General features: G+C 42.4%; 2 protein-coding genes across 2 annotated transcripts; one reads left to right on the forward strand and one right to left on the reverse strand.

The window, feature by feature from the left end:
* Window positions 1-1,118: 1,118 nt before the first annotated feature.
* On the forward strand, window positions 1,119-10,523 carry pygl (phosphorylase, glycogen, liver). The gene is made up of 20 exons (XM_086126656.1): window positions 1,119-1,463; window positions 2,084-2,185; window positions 2,258-2,336; window positions 3,489-3,592; window positions 4,171-4,302; window positions 4,568-4,679; window positions 4,775-4,857; window positions 4,935-5,072; window positions 5,777-5,869; window positions 5,944-6,090; window positions 6,525-6,688; window positions 6,902-7,016; window positions 7,089-7,190; window positions 7,715-7,862; window positions 8,852-8,910; window positions 8,981-9,122; window positions 9,271-9,478; window positions 9,551-9,685; window positions 9,778-9,844; window positions 10,041-10,523. The coding sequence occupies exons 1-20, from the start codon at window positions 1,221-1,223 to the stop codon at window positions 10,227-10,229; spliced, it is 2,562 nt and encodes an 853-aa protein (XP_085982782.1). The 5' UTR covers window positions 1,119-1,220; the 3' UTR covers window positions 10,230-10,523.
* On the reverse strand, window positions 10,308-14,018 carry LOC147196571 (lysophosphatidylserine lipase ABHD12-like). The gene is made up of 13 exons (XM_086126657.1): window positions 13,918-14,018; window positions 13,352-13,480; window positions 13,054-13,156; window positions 12,836-12,955; window positions 12,710-12,740; window positions 12,596-12,641; window positions 12,174-12,303; window positions 12,052-12,089; window positions 11,731-11,810; window positions 11,566-11,648; window positions 11,298-11,376; window positions 11,085-11,218; window positions 10,308-11,005 (listed from the first exon to the last, which is right to left on the reverse strand). Exons 2-13 carry the CDS (start codon window positions 13,449-13,451, stop codon window positions 10,978-10,980), a joined length of 972 nt encoding a protein of 323 aa, XP_085982783.1. The 5' UTR covers window positions 13,452-13,480; window positions 13,918-14,018; the 3' UTR covers window positions 10,308-10,977.
* Between the last annotated feature and the right edge of the window lie 199 nt (window positions 14,019-14,217).

The following is a 14,217-nucleotide window of genomic DNA, read 5'->3' on the forward strand; positions in this document are numbered from 1 at the left end:
GTGAATATTCAATAAATGGGTGAGAAAACTAAGGCCTATCTCACTAAATATTAATATTTTAATAGCAATTCAACAGTGAAAAACAGTTACTGATCTGATTTATTGTAATGCAGTGTAGTATTCCATTCTGATTGGCTAAAAGTTGACTTGCTGAAAGCACACAATTAAGTCAAAAAGTGGATTTTGACTTAATTGGGTGCGAGGCAAGCGAGACTAAAGATGAAAGGACACTTTGTGATGTGATCATGTAGATAATGCTGTCCTGACTATTGCATTTTTCATTAAATTCATTTATAATTTCTTTCAGTGTCTTTTATGTTTACTTTGTTTAATTTGCACACCAAAAAACAGACAGGAAAGGGTTGCAGTGAGTCACTTGGCTGAAAGATGACATACTGAAAGCTGACTTTAAAAATTGATCCTGTGAGTACTAATCTAATAAACTGTTGGATATGTTTTATATATTTATTCATATTTATATTACGTTCAGCTGTTTATATTTATTTGAAATTTGATCCGCAGAAATTGATAAAGGTTGATAGGCTGAAGATTGATTGGCTGACAGTTATCTTGAAGTAAGGTGATATCTTGAAGAAAGCTGATTGGCCAAGAGTTCATTTGCTGAACGCCGATTGGCTGAAAGTAAACGTGGGAAAAAATTGGCCAAAAAGTGTGCTGACTGAGATCTGATTGGAAAACAGTTGATTGAGACGAAAAATAAATAAATCTGAGAAACGTCACATTAGACCGTGATAATGTGACTAATAATTTAATAAATGTCATATTTGAAAGAAAAGAAAATCAACAATTCATTGTTTCAAAGTATACTTGATAGTAGTTGATTGGTCAAATGTTCACAGCAGATCGGATGAAAAGTTAAAAAGGCAAAAGATGTTAGAAACGTCACATTGAAAACATTACTAATACTTTCTATTACGTTCATAATTTCCATCCATTCATATTTCCGTGATATCGTGTAAAGTCTTTACGTGATTTGCTGAAAGCTGATTGGCTTAAAGTCGAGGAAGAGCCAAGGTGGAAGAGGCGATGCTTTGTACTTCCTTAAAGAGACACGCCCTCCCTGACCCCGCCTACCAGGGAGAGTTGACTTCCTCAACTCCAGAAACGCCACTCGCTGCCGGAGCACCCGCCGAGTGACAGGACAGCCGCAACCCCTGACTTGACACGTACTCCAGGCGGACAGACAACCCGGCAAAATCATGGCCACCCCGCTGAGCGACCAGGAAAAGCGCAAGCAGATCAGCATTCGCGGCATCGTGGGCGTGGAAAACGTCGCCGAGCTGAAGAAGGGCTTCAACCGCCACCTGCACTTCACGCTGGTCAAGGACCGCAACATCGCGACGCCGCGGGACTACTACTTCGCCCTGGCGCACACTGTCCGCGACCACCTGGTGGGCCGCTGGATCCGGACTCAGCAGTTCTACTATGAGGCCGACCCCAAGGTACGGGCAATAAAGCACGATTGACCAACTAACTAACTAACTGCATCACTCACTCTCTGGACACTTCATTGGGGTCACCTGCATGTGTTCATGGAAAATTATTCTCATTTTTAAATTAGATTATTTATCATTTATCAAGGTCTCAAATTTAAAGCCCGTGGTCCATCAGATGATATTTTGTGGCCCCCTTCTTGACATCAAAGTTTTTTCTTTTGTAATTAATCACTTATAGACTACCGTAACTCAAAACCTGCTCATTTCAAGATAATATTTTTTATGTGTTATGTGTAGTTCACAAAAGTTTTGTCATGCTGTGACATAAAATTTTATATATTAACAAGTACTATATTGGTAAGAGTGAAAAAAGTGGATCTAACATCCTGAGGGGAAAAAAAATCTGTGCATTAAAAATGAGCTGAATCATTTCAAGATGAATGAATACAAAGAATACTTACAAAATAAATGAATCTATGCATGCCAAACATTACATTATCAATATTTTACCCCTCACCACAGTTGATATCCCGAGTTGTGCTTTTATTGACATGTACACGCTTGCACATTGTGGCGTGCCTTTCGCCGTACCTCAAACCGTTTCCGTTTCGTGTGACTGCGTGCAGAGAGTGTACTACCTGTCCCTGGAGTTCTACATGGGCCGCACACTGCAGAACACCATGATCAACCTGGGTCTGCAAAACGCCTGCGACGAAGCCATCTACCAGGTCGGACTGGCTCATTTGCATACCAGCGTAGCATGTGTTTGTTAGCATGCTGTGTTTGTGTGTGCCGCGTAGCTTGGCCTGGACATGGAGGAGCTGGAGGAGGTCGAGGAGGATGCGGGTCTGGGCAACGGAGGCCTGGGCAGACTTGCAGGTAGGAGAAGGTTGAAGGTGTTTCCGGAAAGACAAACGATAAGAAATATTTGACTGGATGCCCGGTCTCAGGAAGCTTTCTGAGAGCAAGGAACGTGTGAACACAAGCCAGACGTGTTGCAATAGACGCTTGTATAGCGGCGCCGCGAGATAAGAGCCGTCCAATTTTTTTCAGCTTTGACTTAAGAGCGCAAACCCAAGATAAGAGGGCCATCTGGTTCAAGTTGACTCATGTCGCTTTACAGCAAGCATGGTATATCACAATATCGGTACAAAAATGGTGGTATCATGACAATGCATTCCACTATCGGTACAATGCATCGCAGTATTGGTACATTACATTGCGTTATTGATACGATACTTTGTGATATACTTTGCAAAGGCTTTAGAATACTGTGGTAGTATTGAAATGACGCCTTGCAATATTAATATGCTAAATCAAGATATCGATATGATACGTCATGACATCAATATGACCTGATAATATCGATACAATCAGTGCAATACATCCTAATAATGCAATATCGATGTGCTACTTTCAGCTATTGATGTGATACATTTTGATATTGGTAGAAATGTTGCAATATCGGTACAACACATTCTGATATTGATGCAATACATTGTCAGAATGACATGATACGTGGTGATATTGGTGCGATATGTTACAATGGAAATGTGATTGATTGTAATGTCAATATGAGGTGTTGTATATTAATTTGCTACATCACAATATTGATAGGATAAACTGTGTTAACATGATACATGTCTATGTCCATAGGAGTTCTCTTGATATTGATTCAATACATTCTGATAGCGATGCGATACATTCCGATCGGTACGGTAAATTACAATGGCAATGTGATACATTTCACCATCGATATGTTTCATTGCTGTTAATGTTGATGATCGTGATAATGTGGCGATGTCGATACAATATCACGATAGATGTGATACATGGCGATATCAATTTTGATACATCATACATAATCAAGAGTTCAGTTCAGTGGGCGTGAAAGCATAAATTTATTTATTTTTTTAAATGGCATACTTGTGAACTTTTCTTTGGCTTTGTTGTTGTCGCATTTTGTTTTTTTAACAACACTTATTCCAAACGAAGCAACCAGTTTCGCTAATGTCATTTGTTTGCCAACAGCTTGCTTCCTGGACTCCATGGCCACTCTGGGACTGGCGGCGTATGGTTACGGCATCCGCTACGAATACGGAATCTTTAACCAGAAAATTAGGGATGGCTGGCAGGTCTGTAAAACAAAACCACCGGTTCAGAGTGCAGCTCTAATCAGTTTCTTTTATTTTTCTTATTATTATTACGAAATCAGGCATGGGGCCAAAGTGGAGTAGGTCGCTATGCAGCACAAGCTAATCATTACCGCTAACGTGGCTGTTCGAAGCAACGCAGACAGAAAATCTTTTTTTTTTTGCCCTTTTGGATTCCTGCTTATTTGCAGTTCAAGCCTCCAGTGCAAACATGCACTTTTGTCCAGATTAGCAAAATGATTTAACTCTAAATACTTGCAGAAACTGGGGGGAAATACCTGAAATTATTTGAAAAGAAATATGAGAAGAAAGAATCAAAGATAACCAGACAGATATTAAGAAAATAATGCAAATTTGCTACACCCCCGCCCCAAAATGATTAAATAATACATTAGTATTTCGTGAAACAAATTAGACGACACAGTAAACACGTTTGAAGAAAATAAATACAAACATTTGTACAAATAAATGCAGAAAAAAAACGGGAGAAAAATTCACAATATATTTTTTTAGTGGCGTAACATCAGCGTGCGACATCGTCCTCTTCATCGCTCATGCAGGTGGAGGAGGCAGACGATTGGCTGCGTCACGGCAACCCCTGGGAGAAGTCCCGCCCCGAGTACATGCTGCCCGTTCACTTCTACGGACGCGTGGAAGAGACCAAGGATGGCACCAAGTGGGTCGACACGCAGGTATCCGTGTCGCATATTGACTTTTACATTGATAAAAGTATTGCAGGTTGCGGAGGTATTGCAGAGTGTAAACATTCAGGTGAACCAAATTACAAAACCAAAAATGTGTTCAGGAGTCTTTTGATTTGTGGCATGCATGTTTTATGACACATTACTACAGCTTGCAGTGGGGTGGGGTATGTTGGGGGTGGGTATGACTCTGGTTTTTAATGGCAACTTGGGGGGCCCTGCAACTTCATCTTATGCACATGGTTGACCCCTTTAGGTGGTGCTGGCGATGCCGTATGACACGCCCATCCCAGGCTACATGAACAACACGGTCAACACGATGCGTTTGTGGTCCGCTCGCGCGCCCAACGACTTCAACCTGAGAGACTGTGAGCGTCCTGTTACTTCAGCAAGACCGTTTCCTGTCTCTTTGTGGAGAAAGACAACACGTTGCATCAAACCGTATTCATGTGTGTCTACACAGTTAATGTGGGAGATTACATCCAGGCCGTCTTGGACCGCAATCTGGCGGAGAACATTTCCCGAGTGCTCTACCCCAATGACAATGTAAGCATGAAGGTGCCACTGTGTCTTGAAGAAGCGTGTAATGAAACGTCCTTTCTGCGTGTGTGTGTGGGGTTTAGTTTTTCGAGGGCAAAGAGCTGCGTCTGAAGCAGGAGTACTTTGTGGTGGCCGCCACCCTGCAGGACATCATCCGCCGCTTCAAGACCACCAAGAAGGGGACGCCCGGACGCACGTCCTTCGACAGCTTCCCCGATAAAGTGAGCCCTCAAACAGGAAGCACCTTTACTGTTTAGCCTTTGCATCAGGTCCCCAAGTTTCAAGTAGAAATGAAAGGATAGGACAGTCTTTCCCAAATGTTTTAGGGCATGCAAAAAATAAATCATAAAATTATTAAAATTAAGAGGAAAAAATGCACCCCAAAATAGTAGACAGGACTGAAAAATATTCAGAAAAACAATTGGGGGAGAAAATATTGGATGAAAAATACAAAACTATCAGATGGAAAAATAAACACATTTGAAAAAAAATACAATAATATTCAGAAAAATAGGAAACTATCAGTAAATACAACAATATAAGAAAAAATAGACAAATATATAAAAAATGGAAAATAGAAAAGAACAATTATTTATCAATTTTGTTGCCCACATTAAATACAGCCAATAGTAAAATAAAATAAATATCAGAAAAAATAAAAATTAAGAAATGACTAAACATTTTTTTAAAAAATAATTTAAAAAAATAATAGGAAAAAGAAATACAAAATTATGAGAAAACATACGATATTAAAAACAAACACAAATATGAGGCAAACAAAAATATTAGGGGAAAAAATACGAAATAATTAAATAATGCATCAGAAAAAAAATGTTGGACAAATTCAAATAACGGAAAATGACTGAACAGTTGCTTACAGTATGTTTGAAACTTTTTGGACGGAAAGTGAATGTTGTGATTGCAGGTTGCCATCCAGCTGAACGACACCCACCCGGCCATGGCTATCCCCGAGTTGATGAGGATCTTCGTGGACGTCGAGAAGCTTGACTGGGACGTGGTGAGTCTCGCTGGACGTTCGCGCGGGGGTTCGGTGTTCCTCAGCTGAGAAAACGTCAAGTCCGTCCCCAACAGGCCTGGGACCTGACCAAGCGCACCTTCGCCTACACCAACCACACGGTTCTCCCCGAGGCTCTGGAGCGCTGGCCTGTGGAGCTGATGGAAACTCTCCTGCCGCGACATCTGCAGATCATCTACCAGATCAACCAGATCCACCTGGATGTGAGCACCACACACACACACACCCGACAAAAAAATAGAATAGAAGACTACAAACATGAACAAAAACACGATGCAAAACGACGCAAACTTTACAACCTTTCTTCAGAGGAATTGTTTTTTATTTTTCTATTTTCGACTGATTCAAACTGTGCCCGATTTTGACTGTTCAGCTCATCTCTACTACAATTTGTTTTCAAAATAAAAGCCAAAAAAAATAAGATTTTTCTTACTAGAAAAAAAAGTTCCAAGAAGCGTCCAGGCTGTTTGATTCGGTTAGTTAATCCCACTTTAAAAAAACCAAAACAAACTTGCTCGAACAGCTACCCAAAAAATTTCATCAAGTCACGGCCGTTGGGTTGCGCGAAAAGGAAGTGAAATTTTGACACCAGGCCAAACTTTTTTTTTTAAATTTTTTTTTTTGTTCTCGCATGCAGAGGATCGCGTCGCTCTTCCCCAACAACGTGGACAAGCTGAGGAAGATGTCGCTGATCGAGGAGGACGGAGGCAAGCGGGTGAACATGGCGCACCTGTGCATTGTGGGCTCGCACGCCGTCAACGGGGTCGCTCGCATACACTCCGACATCATCAAGACCCAAGTGTGAGTGAGGCCCCCCGAACGCTTGATTGCAATTTTCTTTGATAATGTCAGATTTAAGATTCGTGTGAGTGCGATTTGCGCAGCCCTTGGCCCACACGAATGTGTCCTCACTCTCTCTCGCAACATTTGCACATCTCCTTTTACGGCCACTCGTTGCTAGGCAGACTCTGTAACGTGATTAGATTCTAACTGTGCTGCTGCACAATGGTGTAGATTCCGCAACTTCAGCGAACTGGAGCCAAAGAAGTTCCAGAACAAGACCAACGGCATCACTCCCAGACGCTGGCTGCTGCTGTGCAACCCTGGCCTGGCCGAACTCATTGCCGAGGTTTTTATTATTATTATTTTTTTAAATGTGTTTATTTATTTTCTATAAATAATATCCGTCTTCCCCGTTCAGGTGATCGGCGAGGACTACGTTAAGGACCTCAGCCAACTGCGGCAGCTAAACGACTTGGTGGACAATGCCGCTTTCATCCGGGATGTCTCCAAAGTGAAACAGGTGCTTTTATAACTCCACGCTGATGGCAAGGCGACCGTCGTTCGCTAATTTAATGTAGCGCACCAGCGCTCGTTCTCATCAATTGTAATCTGCGCATGGCTTTAAAAAGTTTAAGCAATATCGAATAGCCTGAGTAAGTGAGGTCCTTGCCAACCTTTTATTGTACTCCATCAACACGCTGACCAGAGTCGGCGCAGGCGTCTTCCCCGCACACGCGCAACAGCTCGCGTTGTCGTGTACCTAATGTTATGGCTATTTGGTTTGTGTATGTTCTGCAAGCTCAGACGCAGATTGCGCAACTCCTGCCGCACAAAGTTGGCTGCTTTTTAATTGCGGTCTTCAGTAATTAATGTACATTGTCGCAACAAGCCCAATGTGAACCTAAATCAAGTCTGTGTGTGTGTGTGTATACACGCGAATGCATTTATGTGTTGATACATGCGCAGTGAATGTGAATATACAGTATATTTACAGTGTGTGTGTGTGTGTGTATTCGTGTCCGTGTCTTTGCCTGCGTGACTCAGGACAACAAGGTGAAGTTTGCGCAGTACCTGGAGAAGGAGTACCGGGTGAGGATCAACGCGGCGTCCATGTTCGACGTGCACGTGAAGAGGATCCACGAGTACAAGCGGCAGCTGCTCAACTGCCTGCACATCGTCACCATGTACAACCGTGCGTACGCGACTCACAGACACGTTGTTGTTGTTGTTGTTGTTGTCGCCCCCCCCCGGGGGGGAAATCGTCATGCCGACACACTCCTGCAAGTCCAAACAAACACATGCTTGTCGATGTGCACTGAGATTTTTCCACTGGCTTGTGGGTGACACCAGGACCACACACACACTTTCGCTTTGTTGATATTATGATGTAACATATAATTAATGAACCTTAGTGGCGGTGGCTCAATTCATATTTAACTTCATTTCTTTGCAGGCATTGACTTGTACTGCTGTTGTCAGCAATTTTCTTAATGATGAGATGCAAACACGACTTGTCCCAATGCTCAGGCTACGGCTAAAGCTACACATTCATCTGCTGAATACTGAATAATCCATAAAGGTCAAAAGGAAGATGTAAAATGAATACCCGCTTTAGATAAAGATATTAGATCATCGGCATAGACTTTGAAATCCCTGAAAATTTTGACCGTGGATAACGGATTCTCGATAACACTTTGTGTTTGTCCTCAGTCTTTTCAATCAGTCATTAAAAAAAACAAAAAACAATAATAATAATAATAATAGATTTTATTTATAAGCGCCTTTCAAGACACCCAAGGACACTTTACAATAACAAATAACACAAAACAATACGGGTTGAGCAGCGGCAGCCAAAACGCGCCAGCGTTCAATATGACTGTCTCTGTCGTTTGAAGCAAGTTAAAAAAATGAACCCAGACAAATCACAGCTTTGGATAAAGCTGTGCAGCCATCCTCATTGTTACGTATTTGAATGTGTCAAATATGAACATAAATCATCACTAACCTATGAAACAACCCCCCCGCGACCCTTGTGAGGATAAGCCTTTCGGAAAATGGATGGATTATCAACTAAACGATCAACCAACCTAGATTGATCGTGCATTTATGCACTCATTCAGCTGCATAAATGATGCGAAGTTTATCGGTCACACTCATAATAATTTGTCTGTTGTCCCACAGGCATCAAAAAGAACCCTTCTGCGCCTTTCGTACCTCGAACCGTGATCATCGGGGGAAAGGTTCACACTGCAAACATCACACACACACACACACACGCAGAATTATGTGAGCCGCTGTCGCCCCCTGCAGGCCGCCCCGGGGTACCACATGGCGAAGAAGATCATCAAGTTGATCACGTCCGTGGCCGCCGTGGTCAACAACGACCCCGTGGTGGGAAGCAAGCTCAAAGTCATCTTCTTGGAGAACTACAGAGTCTCCCTGGCCGAAAAAGGTTTCTCTTTTCTTTTAATTCGTATTTGTCATACACTCGTAGATGTTCCTAACATTTTGCCCCCCCCCCCCCAACACGTCGCGGACTAAAAGTTATTTGATGGCACCCTGATATAGTTCTTCCCTTTTGCGTGTGTTTTGTCGGTCAGTGATCCCGGCCACAGACCTGTCGGAGCAAATCTCGACGGCGGGCACCGAGGCGTCGGGCACAGGCAACATGAAGTTCATGCTGAACGGTGCGCTCACCATCGGCACCATGGACGGCGCCAACGTGGAGATGGCCGAGGAGGCCGGCGTGGACAACCTCTTCATCTTCGGCATGAGAGTGCAAGACGTGGCCGAGATGGACAAAAACGGGTAGACCCCTGAAACCCCTCCGCAAAAGATTCTTCGTTTCTGACTTGATTTTATATTTGACGTTTTCTTCAGCTATGACGCCATGTCTTACTACAACAAGATCCCAGAGCTGAAACAAGTGATGGACCAGATCACGAGTGGCTTCTTCAGCCCCAAAAATCCAGATTTATTCAAGGATTTGACCGAAATGCTCTTCAAATACGACCGGTAGGTTGCAAACAAAAATTGACACTTTGAAAAAAAAAAAAACAAAAAAACTTATCTTTTTGCAAATCAAATTTCCATGCGTTGCTTTCCAGGTTCAAAGTATTTGCCGACTTTGAAGCGTACTTGAAATGTCAAGAGAAAGTCAGCAAACTCTATCAGGTAATGTGGAGCGCATGAATGAATCATTTGGAAGCGTTCAAATGAATTTTGTCGGCTTTCAAAAGGCTAAGCACTCAAAACTAGCGCACAAATTCCGGCTCTGGAGAAGGCTATGCAGTCGTCTGCATAGTCATTGGATCTCTAAAATGGGCTCGGGTTGCAAGCTTTGAATACCTGACTGCTGTTTTATTTCCAGAATCCGAAAGAGTGGACCAAGATGGTGGTGAAGAACATCGCGGCGACAGGAAAGTTCTCCAGCGACCGAACCATCGCCGAGTACGCCACGGAGGTGTGGGGCGTGGAGCCCACCGACCTCAAGATCCCCCCGCCCAGCGAGCCCCGAGAGGCCTTCGAGAAGACTGCCCGTGAGCTTAAGAAAATGTAAAAGCGGCCTCGGTTTGGTATACTTATCTAACAGCCCCCCCCCCCCCCCAAAAAAAAATCAGTAATAACTTCACGTCGCTTTACCTTGGAAAAAACAAACTTTATTTACTTGGTCTTGTGTCTGTTACAGCATTTTTCACAAGGCATTTACAAAAAATGTATTCATTCACGCAAGGGGGGAGGTGCTAGGCTAAAAACAGAACCTGAGTTACCAACTTCACCGCACAATTTCCTTCTTTTTCTTCAGTGTTTTCCTACCAGTGTTCACATTAAAATCACAGGTGTTTGAAAACGACTACCGGGTTGTTGTTTTTTCACCTCACATTCATCTGTTGCAGTAAAGCAGTTTGTTTGCTACGATTGCACATTGCACAGCGCTACTTTGACTTTTGACTTGGAAAAATGACATTTTAACATTCCAGGCCAAGAACGTGGCACCTGCATATCTTCAAGGTAAGAGATACCGTCAACAGTATTTGGGGCAGACTTATTCAAGTTATTTAAAAAAAATAAATAAATAATAATAATCAGATTGTGTCATTCTCAAGCGCCTTCAAGTGCAATTTAAATCTCATTAAAAATAAAATAAATGTTTTGGGCGGAATCTAAAAAAATCCTGCCAGGGTGTGTAACCTTTTGAACACAATTGCATAACAGGAAAAAAAAAAACTACTGCTGTACAGAAAAAAATGAGGAGAGTGCAGCTGTGCGTTCCATGAGCCTTCATGTGCTGATGTGGGACGGTCACGCTACCCTCGTAGCTTCTGCAGAAAATCGCTGTGACGAGAAGCAAAATGAATATTGCCTTCATCGCCTTTGATACCGGGACACTTGCATCGAAAAGTCTCGTTCTCACCCCACCGACGTGGCCAGGTCGGGATCCAAGTAGATGTCATTGTGGGAGAATCCGCGAGTCGCCGGGTAGGAGATCATTTCCAACGGAACTTCTTTGCTGCGCTCCCTGTGCGTGCGCAATGAAATCTGGTACAGCTGGAAGGGAAATCCAAAGGATTAGAGGGAGGGGGGGCTCATCATATCCGCTTGAATGAAAAAATGGTCTGCGCTCTACCTTTTGACCCATGCGATACGGAACCATGTCGTCGTCCTCGGCGTGCAGAATGAGCAACGGACAGGTTAGCACCTTTAAACTGAACAGATAGACATTTTTTTTTTCCAGTGGGTGCTAGCATTAAGCTGGCCATGTACATAAAACAAACCATTTCTTGTATTTAAATGTACAATGTTTATAATTCTTTGTCCTGTGTTTTGTTTTACATGAAACTCCAACTGGGGTGTCAAACAAAACTTCAATTCAGTCAATTAATTCAACGACTCACTTGTCTTCATTCGCAAAAATCAGCTTGTTCTTCTCCAAAGTGTTCCACAGGAAGAGTTCAAAGCCCGGAAGGAACGTGTAGAGCTGCGCGACATATTTTGACACGATTACGGTTGGTGTGAACGCACACGCAAACAAGCTGTAAACTATCACAAATTGGGCTCACCTTAGCCAGAGGAAAGTCGACAACGACCTCTCCGATATTTGTGAACGGAGCCTCGAGAATTAAGGCGTCCACGATGGAACCTGGTAAAAAACATTTTGCCATTTATATATACTGTATATATATATATATATACTTGTATATATAGATTACTTTGTAGCTTCTTTTGAAGAGTGAAATGAGCTCTAAACTTTAGTCATTCTCTTGTCTTTTACGCCTTCTTCCGATATTTAGGCATCCAAACTGCATAATGATTCAGTGGCTGAGTATTTTTTTTCGGTAGTGCTTGATGTCAAATGATGACTGAAAACCCACACAACCCACCTTGCTCTTGCACTTTTACAGCGGTGTTGCTCGCAACGCTTCAAGAAAAACAAAACAAAACAAAATGCTAACTCCCTTCGAGCCATTTACACCATGAAAAACATTTTCGAGGAGAAACTTACCCGGAACCGAGTGAGTGCCCCCACAGACACACCAGAGACCCCCCGCTGTGCTGCTTCACCCATGTGTACAGGTGGAAGGCGTCTGTGGTCATCCCGCGTTCGCTCGGCTCCCCTGTCGAATCGCCGAAGCCTACATCGCACAAAATCCGTTTCCCATAAGGAAGTCACGGAAATTAACGATGAATTAAAAAGTTGTTTTGTTATCGATCTGTCTTGAGTCCTTGTGACTCACTTTGCAATCTTGCTATTCAAATGCTAAAATAGCAACTCTGAGCATGTTAGCGTTCGAGGTGCTTTCAATTAGGCCAACTCAGGTTGCTAGCTTGCTATATGTTAGCATAGCAAAGGTTAGCATGCTAACATTTTAGCAGTTCTCATACCTGAATACGGGGCAAGATGTAAAATCATGAATCTGATCATACCTCTGTAGTCCAAAGACAAGACGTGAAACCCCGCGGAACTTAAAATCTGCAAAATTCCATTCATAAATTAGCTGAAATGTTACAAAAACGTGAATGATCAATTTCAAAACTAACCTTCACCAGTTGCACCCTGTGATTTTTGGCCCTGAAAACAAACAGATTTCAGAGTTACCTGTGCATAAACCCTGTGCAATTCCCTCCGGGCTCATTTAAGGTGCATCGAAGTGCCTCTACAGTTACCTGGTGCCCACGTTACCATGGAGATAGATGATAACAGGACTTCCATCTCCCAGAGCCTTGCGGTACCACTCGGGGCCTCTCCCTGCCGCCTCATCCCATTGGCTGGCAGGGAGCGTGTGCCTCAGGGAGACGCAAACAAACAATTTCAGAAGGTGCAGAGCTTTTTTTTGTTTTTTTTTAAAGAGTATTGCTACTCTGTAAAAGATAGTGGTAGCTACCATACACCCACACGGACGCCCTCCTCCGGGTCGAGGTAGAAGTTGCACGTGTGGTTAAGCACATATTCTGGATGGTTGAGATCCACCAAATATGGAAGCCTCACTACAGATGACAGTGCACAAGGTTAGCATTTTTGTTATTAGCAGTGGACTAACTCAACCCAACTGTCTTTGTAGAGCACTTGAAAACAACCACCGCTGTCTACAAAGTGATGTACTGTACATGGAACAAAAGTAATTCATACAAAAACAATAAAATCAAATCGCTAATAGATATGAAGTTGGAAATTGTCCTTACACAAGTGAGCAAAAATGGCATAATCCAGTATCCAAGGGCACAGGTAGATGGTGAGTGGCACTGTCACATAGACAACCACCAGGAAGGATACTACCTTCATTGCGTTCACCAGCTTGATCAAGTTTACCCCTGGAATTTCCGTAGGGGGAGTAAAAGAGAGAGAGATACAAGTAGAAGTAAACAGTATTGTATTATTGTTAATGCTGTATAGCGCTTTGTTACAGCTGTTCTGAAGGTGCTGTATAAATAAAGATGAGTTGGGATTATGTTCGTTTATTTGTTTGTTTGTTTGTTTATGTATTTATTCGTTCATACCAAAAGGCATGATGGGAAATTTTCTTTTAGCCACTATATATTTACTAATACTGTATATTTTAAAGCTGACATGGTGACCCCAAGCAGCAATGTTTTGCACCCATTTTACCGCATAAAAACGAAACAAGGTGAAAGTAACTTGCAGGCAGATTTTGAAAGCGCTGAGAAAATCCAACATGAATGCCATTCAACATTTCTAGCACCCTACAGTAGTAATGTTTAAAAGGATAAAATATATTTTTCATAAGTACCTTCAAATTGTTCTTGAAAACTGTATTACGTCGGATGATAGTTTGGAACGAAACTCCGCAAATTTAGCATTTCCTGTCAAGATAGAAAACATTAAGCGGATTGGACGAAATAGTTTTGATTGACGTTGTTAATAGCCAAACGGTGGCACAGTGACACAGAAGAGGCGTGTTCAGCAGCTCTGATTCTAAACCCAGATTTTAAAGTTGATTTTAATGTACCATGTTGCACATTAATTTAAAACCAAATTAATATTTGGGTAAATTCCGTTTTATTTCTCAAGTGGAGCACTTGTGTAAAAA

This window comes from Hippocampus guttulatus, chromosome 13 (assembly GCF_054856545.1).
Source record: "Hippocampus guttulatus isolate MCC_2025c chromosome 13, RoL_Hgut_1.0, whole genome shotgun sequence".
In the NCBI taxonomy this organism is placed as follows: domain Eukaryota; kingdom Metazoa; phylum Chordata; class Actinopteri; order Syngnathiformes; family Syngnathidae; genus Hippocampus; species Hippocampus guttulatus.